Source organism: Octopus bimaculoides, chromosome 9 (genome assembly GCF_046866305.1).
Source record: "Octopus bimaculoides isolate indiv1 chromosome 9, ASM4686630v1, whole genome shotgun sequence".
In the NCBI taxonomy this organism is placed as follows: domain Eukaryota; kingdom Metazoa; phylum Mollusca; class Cephalopoda; order Octopoda; family Octopodidae; genus Octopus; species Octopus bimaculoides.
In genome coordinates this window covers 76,471,932-76,482,116 of record NC_142936.1, presented here as the reverse complement: position 1 = coordinate 76,482,116, position 10,185 = coordinate 76,471,932, and the positions used below count along the sequence as shown (strand labels likewise).

Below are 10,185 nucleotides of genomic sequence, written 5' to 3'. Positions count from 1 at the left end.
ATGTTTCCATAGTAACAAGCAGAGCTCTTTTGTCTACGAGAAAGAACGTGCTGACAAATATACTGAAACCACTTGTTTTACCTATCTGTTGCCAATTAAGCATTTGTAACGCAGGAGATATGAAAATTGTGATTTGTTCGAGAAATTGATTGAATGCATTGCAAACTTTCGTTATTAATGAACTGGTCAACAAAATGTTTGTTTTTTAAAAAATATTTCACTTGTAATGTGCTATCTTGTTTTTAGATAAATCTTTAAGTTCGTGCTATAGCATTAAATGCATAATGGATGCTTTAAACTACAAAAGACGTGTTGTTTACCCTTTCTTTTTTCTGTTAACCAAAAAGATGGTACTCACACTCAACAAGTGGAGAGTACGTGGGCCTCTGTGAAGTGAGGTAATAAACGATACTGTGGCACTCACCGTTCCATTGTAGATTCATATATCTGTGAATTTATGTGGCGCAGGAGATACCAAACCTGATTTGTTTGAGAAATTGATTGAATGTATTTCTAACTTTCGCTTTAATTTTAAAAATATTTTGTAATGTGTTGCTTATTGGATGATTAAATGATTGTTTTTTAAGCATATTTTGTTCACATTTTTATTTCATATACGTAACATATAAACATGTACATCTTTTTAGAACATTGTCATTTCATAAGATTTTGATGGCAGTTTTTTAAAATTAACAAACATTTATTTGCATGAAAGACAATTACCGGAGAACTTTCATCTAATTCTTCCAAATGATCAAACTTCAAACTCCTATAGCTTTTTAAAAACAACATTTTTCTTGAGAAAAAAGAAATAACTCCAGCAATTCAGCTTGGAAAAGTATACTACTGCGTCAAATTTTACAATTTTCGATAAACTTTAATGTTTGAAATGCTGGCAGCCAAACCAACTAGATCCCTAAAACATACTAACATTCGTTGTCTCCCTCTTTGATGTCTTTGTCCTTCTCTCTCTCTTTTTTCCTCTCTTTCTCAATAACATAGTCCCCATCATGTTTTCACTAAAAATCTAGCTAAGTCCTTGTTACATCTTAATTCCTAAAGCGACTCAGCAATATCAGTAACGGTAATATTGACTTCCATGCCAATTAACAAACGTATTCTTCGTATGCATATCACTGTTTTTCTATATTTTGCCAACTTCTTCCACGTGAAACCCCTCTCAATGATAATGCTCCTATTTTTCTCCTTTTCTTTTTCTGTATCTTACTCATTCGTATTATCGTTCTCTGTTCTCTTCCTCAACACAGGTGAGACATTCTGACGACTTTCAACCCTCCCATTCGGTGGCACTCGCTTGGTGAGTGCCACCGAAAGCCAGCAAGTGTATGGGGTCATCAGGAGAGAATGTGCGCTGCTTCGAGGCCTACCTGTCGAAGGTATCAATGCGCACCGGCCCCCCTCACTGATATGAGGCCCCGCTTGCTAGATCAACGTCTTTCTATCTCTCTCTCTGTTTTTATCAAATTCTGTTCTCTTGTTTTAGCTTAAAATCTAGCAATAACAGTAGTATAGATTTCAATTAAAATCAATCATTGTATTTTCAGTAAGGATGTCACTGTCTTTGGAAACGTTTTTTTATATATTGTTAACTTCTTCCTCGTGACCCATGTCTCTCTGAGAATCCTACTGTTTCCTCTCCTTTTCTTTCTCTGTCTATTTCTGTCTTTTTTTCCCCTCAACCAAGCTGCGACACACTGACCACATTCACCCCACTAGAATTTTGCTCCTCTATTGGTAATATCTCTGTCGTTCACACATTCTCTCTTTGTCTCTTTCCCTTTCTCTCTGAATAACATTCTGGCCCTCCTAATTTCGTTAATAATCTAACTACAGCTGTTGCCAGACATCCTTCCGACTTCTGAATTCTCATACCGACTTTGGGCATCGGTAACAAAAATATTGCCTTGCATACAAATTAATACATATGTTCTCTGTAAAAATAGCTAAGTTTCTTAAAATATTTTCTAGGTATTGTAAATCTGTCCCCTGTCACAAATACCTTAATGGTAATGTTACGATTTACTCTCCTTTTCATTTTTTTATATTTTTGTTCTTTATTTTCTTCCCCAACACTGCTGACACATACTGACAAACATCGTTCCTCTGTTTCGTTGCCACACTGTGGGTGATATCTCTGTCATTTTCTCTTCCGGTTTTTCTCCCCTATTCTTAATGTTATTCGGTCCATCCTGGTGTAAGTAGAACTATAGCTTCTGCAATTCTCAATCATCCTTTGTCTGTCGGCGATTGCATGCAAATTAACATATGTATACTCGATAAGGATCATACTGTTTTCTCTTTCTTTTTGCACCTTCTCTCACTACCATATTATTGCTCTTTGTTTACTCGTGAACTCACTCGCGACGTGCTAGCAATCTTCGTTGACACTCTCTTGGTGATATGTCCATGTAGCTCTCTCTCTCTTGATGACATTTTCCCCGTCCTATTTGCACTGAAAATCTGTATTACTTTCTATCCGTAATATATTTAGCCTTCTTTCTCTTAATGACATTGTACACATCCTGGTTTCACTAAAAATCTAGCTACAGCTGCAGGTGGAAATCCTTCCAGAACCTAAATTCTTATGCCAACTCTGGATATTAGGAAAAGCAGCATTAGCTTCTATGCCAGGTAATAAATGTATTCCTCATAAGGATATCATTGTATTTCGAAATAGTTACTATATATTGTATATATCTTCCTTGTGACCTCGCTCTTAATGATAATGTTGCAGTATTCTCCCTTTTTCTTCTTCTCTGTCTCTGTCTCAGCAGTACTATTATTCTCTGTTTTTTTTTTCCGGAAAAAAGGCTGCGTGATACTGACCCTTTTGCCACTTGTCATTCGTTTCCACTATCTTGTCATTATCTCTGTCGTTTTCATTGACTCTCCCTGTCTCCCTCTCTCTCCTCCTCTCTTTCAATGACATTCCGCTCATCTTGCTTTAACTTCACATCTAACTATAGGAGGTGACGGCGATTGTTCTTGCGACGTCTGAACACCGAGGACGATTTTGGGTATTGGTAAGAGCAATATTCTTTACAATGCAAATTAAGCAATGTATTCTTTGTAATAATATCACTGTTTTCCTCAACACAGCGATAACATACTGGCAAAATCCATTCCCCTCCTTCGTTGCTCCTTTCTCCTTTTATTTTTCTCTCAGTCGTACTTCTTTGTTTCCTACCTTAACTCATCTAAAACATACTAACCTTTGTTGCCTTTCTCTTTGATATCTTTGTCCTTCTCTCACTCTCTCTTTTCTGCTCTCACTCTTTTTTTTTTCTCTCTTCATATTCATCTTCTGCTTTTCCTGATTTCACTATAAATTTAGCTGAAACTGTAGGCGGAAGTTCTTGTAACATTTAAATTTGTGTGCCGATTCTGGGATAGCAGTAACAGCAATATTGACTTCCAACTTAATTGACAAATCTATTCTTCTGACGACTTTCAAACTTCTCACTCGTTGGCCCTCTCTTGGTGATATCTTTGCCATTGTCACTTCCCCTCTCTGTCTCTCTGTCTCTTTCTCTCTTTGTCTTAATGAAATTCTGTCCTGTTTTAACTTAAAATCTAGTAAAAACAGCAATATTGTTTTCCATTCAAATTTTGACTTCCATGCTAATTAACAAATATATTCTCCGTAAGGATATAACTGTTTATCTATACGATTTCTATTTTTTCAAACTTCTTCCACCTCTCAGCGATAATGCTACTGTTTTTGCCCTTTTCTTTTTGTTCTTTTCTTGTCTCAGTAGTATTATTGTTCTCTGTTCTCTTCCTCAACACAGGCGAAACATTCTGACGACATTCAACCCTCTTATTCGTTGGCCCTCTCTTGGTGATATTTCTGTTATTGTCACTCCCACTCTGTGTCTTTCTGTCTCTTTCTCTTTCTGTCTCTTTCTCTTTCTGTCTCTTTCTCTTTCTGTCTCTTTCTCTTTCTGTCTCTTTCTCTTTCTGTCTCTTTCTCTTTCTGTCTCTTTCTCTTTCTGCTCTAATCAAATTCTGTCCTGTTTTAACTTAAAATCTAGCAGTAACCGCAATATCGTTTTCCATTCAAATCAACCATTGCCTTTTCCGTAAGGATGTCACTGTTTTTCAGAACGGTTTTCAATATATTGTTAACTTCTTCCTCGTGACCCCTGTCTCACTGATAATGTTACTGTTTCCTCTCCTTTCTTTCTCTGTCTGTCTCTGTCTCTTTTTCCTCAACGCAGCTTTCATCCCTATCATCCCTATAGAAGTTGCTCCTCTATTGGTAATAACTCTGTCGTTCACGCATTCCCTCCTCTAGTGGTAATGTTACTGCATTCTCCCCTTTTGTTTCTTTTTTATCATTGTTCTTTATTTTCTTACTCAACACTGCTGCCACATACTGACCATCTTCGTTCTTCTCTTTCGTTGCTATACTGTTGGTGATGTCTCTGTCATTTATCTTCCTCTCTTCCCTGCTCCTTCTTAATATTATTCGGCCCATTCTGGTGTAAGTAGAATTATAGCTTCTGTCGTAGGTGGAAATTGTTGCTACTTCACAATTCTCAATCATTATTTGTCTATTGGTGACAGCATGAAAATTAACAAATGTATCCTCTAAAAGGATTACACTGCTTTCTCTTCCTTTTTCTCTCCTCTTATTGCCGTATTATTGTTCTTTGTTTAGCACTTAACACATCTGCGACATATTAGCAATCTCCGCACCTCTCCTTCGTTAACACTCTCTTGGTGATAGGTCCGTCTTGCCCTCTCTCCTTTAATGACATTCTCCCCATCCTAGTTTCACTGGAAATCTAGCTACAGCTGCAACGGAAAATCCTTCCAGAATTTAAATTCTTATGAGAACCCTGGATATCAGGAACAGGAACATGAACTTCCATGCCAGTTAACCAATGTATCCTCCGTTAGGATATCGTTGTATTCCGAAATACCTACTCAGCATTATATTTATCTTCCGTGTGATCTCTCTCTTAGTAATAATGTTACTGCATTCTGCCTTTTGTTTCTCTTTCTGTGTCAGCCGAATTAATGTGTTAGAAAAAAATTTATATATTTCAAATAATCTCTAAGAGCCAACACGAAGACATATTTTAAATCATCTGTAATAAACAGTCTTCGGCCCAAAACAGTAATTTAATGTGAATTTGTAAAATCAAACATTCATTATTTTATAAAACAGATTCATTTTCATAGTTTTTTTTTATACATTTGCAATTGGTTTTTATTCCTGACTAAAAATCTTCCCTGCCACTTGCTTACTTAGTTTCTTAGTCTTCAAATATTAGTCTTCACATCCATGATACATTATACCAGCAATTCTCATTAGGCTGAAAGGGCTCGCTCGATGTGCAGTTTGGATTCAAAGGAGGCGGATAAATCATCATGTTTAAAAAGACAAACATATACATTAAAATCATTTGGAACCTGTAAAACTTATTGTACACCACCATAGCGATCAGGAGACATGTGGTGTACACAAAGTCTTTCTTGTGAATGTGAACATAACTCGCTCTTATCTTTTAGCATAAACGCGTTAACCTATATTTGCGCCACTGCTTTCTGACTGGTGTCATTTAATTCATTTGTTATTGCTTTATCGGCAATTTTCTCGTTCTTATCGTATTGTTTAATGAAATTCACTTATTGCTATATTTTAAACTTCTTCAAAAATCATAAAATTATTTTTATTTTTGAGTTTTACCGTAATAACGAATTACGTTTTTCTAGTGTAAAAAACGTTGTCTGTAAAACGAGTGGAGTAGCAAGAAGAATATGGGAAGCAGAAATAATAATATCCTTAAGTAAACGAAACCGGAAAAGTACAGAAAGAATTGACACCCAAAAACATTGCTGTAGAAGTTGGTAGTGAAATAAAAAAAAATGTTTTTTTTGTTGAATTATGATGAACGTAAACAAACAAACGAAGTTTGCTTTTAGAAGCGTTGAGATGTCTTAGAAAGTTAAAGAAGTGATTTTAAATTCTCAAACGCAGGATAATACCAATAATATAGCCTGAACAGGATAAGATTACCCTATTTTTCAGAAAAAAAGTGTAAAAAGTGTATCAGCTCTTTAGATTGTTACCCAATCTATAAATAAAATTCTATCTAGAACTTCCACTATTGATTCCCTATAAAATATATGGTGGACGATAGAGAGTTGAAGCGCTCCTATATGTTTTACCAAATAGAGCTGAGCTGATGTCTAGATAATCAGAAATATGAGCTCATCCAGCGATGGAGGACGGTGACTAGATTGCACTTCTATCTATCTAGTAATAGTCCAATATACAATGGTTGCCAACCAGTTCAGAAACAGTGATCAGTAAATGGTGTAGTAGTTTTACTAAAGTCTACCTTCCCACAGTATGCCCTGGGTATGATTTTAATCTGTATCCGATTCTAGTATTAATTCTCATGGATCTTCGCTTGCCCAGAGTAATAGTACGTGTTATGGTCTCAGATATGGCTTAATTAGCGCATGAACAACTGAAATTGAAGGACACCCACTTCTCATTACAACTCCCTAGAAGTAAATTCATATAGAAAATCCCAAAGTGTAGTTGGTTTCCGGTTGTCACAACCTTTGTTGTATCGCAGGTTTTATAGCTGAAAAGTGGGTTCGGTGCTGTGCAATACTTTATTCACTCTAAATCTAACCTTTCAGCTGATACCTTTCATGGACAAAAATGAAAAATGATTAATTACAAGAGAAAGGAAAAATATACGATAGCGAATTTATGTTGTCTGTTCAGCCTGTAGGTCTAAGTTAAACGTACCTACCGTATAAAGAGTAACCGTTTTAGATTACTTAACACGATAATATAAAACATATTTCCAATTAAATGTCGATTATATTGTAATATGTAATATGAAACTAAACATTGAATGGCGACGAGCTGGCAGAATCGTTAGTAGACCGGGCAAATGCTTCGCAGCATTTTATCCGTCTTTACGTTCTGAGTTCAAATTCCACCGAGGTTGTCTTTGCCTTCCGTCCTTTTGGGGGTCGATAAAATAGTTACAAGTTGAGCACTGGGGTCAATGGAATCGACTAGTCCTCTACCCCCAGACTTGCTGGCCTTGTACCAGAATTTGAAATCAATTTGAAGCTAAACACTGAAAATTGGAGGTATTTTACTTTTGCAGCAAGGCAAACTCAATTAGTACACGGCACTACTAAGAAGAGAATTTTGTATATATATATATATATATATATATATATATATATATATATATATATATATATATATATATATATATATATATATATATATATATATATATATATATATATATATATATATAATATTAGGGACAAAATCCAAAATTACAGGTAAAAAACTCAATTAAAATCAATTTATAAAAAATTAAAATTAAATTGAGCCTTATAGATAAAGTATATATAAAATATATAGTTTTAGGGAAAATAACCAATTTTCAAGAACTCATCGATGAAAATCCACTATCACATATAGAAAAATTAATAATTAAAAGCACAATAAATGAGTATAATATAAAGTAAAGTAAATATCATAAGATAAATATAATAAAAAGATTACACGTGTTTTATAACCAATTTTCAAATAGAAAAGAAATTTAAATCGATTAAAATCAATTAAAATCAATTGAAATTATCGAAAATAAATTCTGTTCAAAAATATAGCTACTCGTCAGATCGTAAGTAGAACAATAATTAGATATATATCTCAACCAACAATAAGTACCAAATGAATTAATATGAAATACTTATTATATAAAGATAGAAAAATTATTTAAAAAATATCATAATATCAAAATAATAACCATTCAATAATCATTTGGTACTTATTGTTGGTTGAGATATATATCTAATTATTGTTCTACTTACGATCTGACGAGTAGCTATATTTTTGAATAGAATTTATTTTCGATAATTTCAATTGATTTTAATTGATTTTAATCGATTTAAATTTCTTTTCTATTTGAAAATTGGTTATGAAACGCGTGTAATCTTTTTATTATATTTATCTTATGATATTTACTTTACTTTATATTATACTCATTTATTGTGCTTTTAATTATTAATTTTTCTATATGTGATAGTGGATTTTCATCGATGAGTTCTTGAAAATTGGTTATTTTCCCTAAAACTATATATATATATATATATATATATATATATATATATATATATATATATATATATATATATATATATATATATATATATTACATGCGTGTGTTTATGTGTGTATGTGCGTGTGTGCTTTTGCGTGTACTTGTGTGTGCGTGTATGTGTATCAATGTTTACAATAATAATATGTGTAATGAAGTATTTGTTCTTTTGTAGATGCCTCAACTATCTTCGCATCCATATATTTTCATACGTGCATATATGTGACGTCAAGTAGCCGAGTCGCGAACATTCAACATTTAATACCAATAAAATCCAAGAATCTAAAGCTACCGAAACAAATCTCACTGCTCCGTTTCGGAATGAAAATATTGTGAAGGTAATAATCATTGTATCTCTTGGAGACATTGCTTAATTTCGAAAGTACATGGTAAGACCTTTAAATTTACGGCAGTGAAGCAAAGTTTCAAAGTATCACCGGGGCTTGGAAGGTCAATTCATGCATTATTAATTACATCTTTTAATATGGAAACAGTTTTTGCATTTACTGTTGTTTGCCTTTTATTGTTCTCAAATATTGTAACACATGCAGAATACTTCAACAACTGTAGCCCAGGTTTGTGCTCTGATCCTCCTTCCCATGACGTACCAGAACGTTGTTCGTGTCGTCCGGACTGCTACCTCTACAAGGCATGTTGTTCTGACATGGTTAATAAGAGCACTTCTAATCAGAAACAATCCTATCCATCAATATATTACAGTTGTAGATCAATCGGCGACCCTTATGATTATGACACTTATTATTATCAGTTTGACCGTTGTCCACCTAATCATGGTGTTATGGAGTATGTGAACAACTGCGAAAATCCTGACTCAAATGATCAACTACTAAACACACCCGCTTTTGGTAAAACAAGTAAAATACTCTATAGAAACCTGTATTGTGCTCTGTGCCATGGAGAAGAATTCATTCTTTGGAATCTTTTATATGGATGCTACTCAATCCCTAAGGTAAGCTTTGAAAATATAACAAATTATCTCAAGGAAGGAGATTGTTGGCCAGGTGTGAAACCTCCAGAAGATTTGAAGAAATATTTGTATTCTTGTATTCCATTTATTTCGAGTTGTCCTGAAGATAGTAATAAAGAACAAACGGTGGCATGTGAGTCTGAGCCAATGGCGATAATATATTCGTTTGAAGAGTTTTACAAAAATAATGCCTGTGCCATATGTAACGGGGTTTTTGCTCCGTGTTTTGAATTTTATATTACTTTCGCGTACGCAGAAATTGCTCCTCCACTGACAATCCTATTCTATTCCAACACGAATTCCTTTATGGCAACATATACACAGACCAGAACAAATCGTACCGGTGTACTGAGGACCTCCTGTCCAAATCATGTTGTCTACGATATAAATACCAATCAATGTCGACAAGTTATCTACCATCCTCCACTAAACTGTACATCAACAAGATTAAATGAATCTGAGTATTACATCACTAATGATGGTCGTCTCTACTTAAATAATACCCAACGTTTGCTGAACCAATCAGAATTCACTCGTGATTCTCAAGGTGTAATAAGTATCTGTGTAAACAATGGTACGAATAATATATCAAATATCAATGGTATATCAAAATATTCCGTAGCTGAGAGCTATATCACATTAGTGGGACTCGTAATCTCTATTCCAGCTCTAGCAATCACCATCATAGTCTATCTCTGTATACCTGATCTCCGTACCTTACCAGGCAAATTACTCATTAATCTTTTGTCAGCACTGTTTGTAGCTGAGCTTCTCTTTCTTATCTCATCACAAGTCACTAAATTTACAGTGCTATGTACATCTTTAGCTGTGGTGTTGCATTATTCGTTTCTAGCAACTTTCTTCTGGATGAATGTCATGTCATTTGTTACCTGGAACACTTTTTCAGGACTTACACAAGTTCAAAGTAAAGGAAAACATACCAAGAGATTTGTATTGTATTCTTTATATGCTTGGACCTGTCCACTTGTAATAGTAACAGTATCACTGATATTTGAGTATATT

General features: G+C 34.2%; 1 protein-coding gene across 1 annotated transcript in view; it reads left to right on the top strand.

Annotated features, from left to right (window-relative positions):
• The first annotated feature begins 8,658 nt into the window (after window positions 1–8,658).
• LOC149134213 (uncharacterized) overlaps window positions 8,659–10,185 on the top strand; it is a 2,487-nt gene continuing 960 nt past the window's right edge. The window contains exon 1 of the mRNA XM_089357826.1: window positions 8,659–10,185. This exon is cut by the window's right edge and continues 960 nt beyond it. Coding sequence (XP_089213952.1) covers window positions 8,659–10,185 — 1,527 coding nt within the window.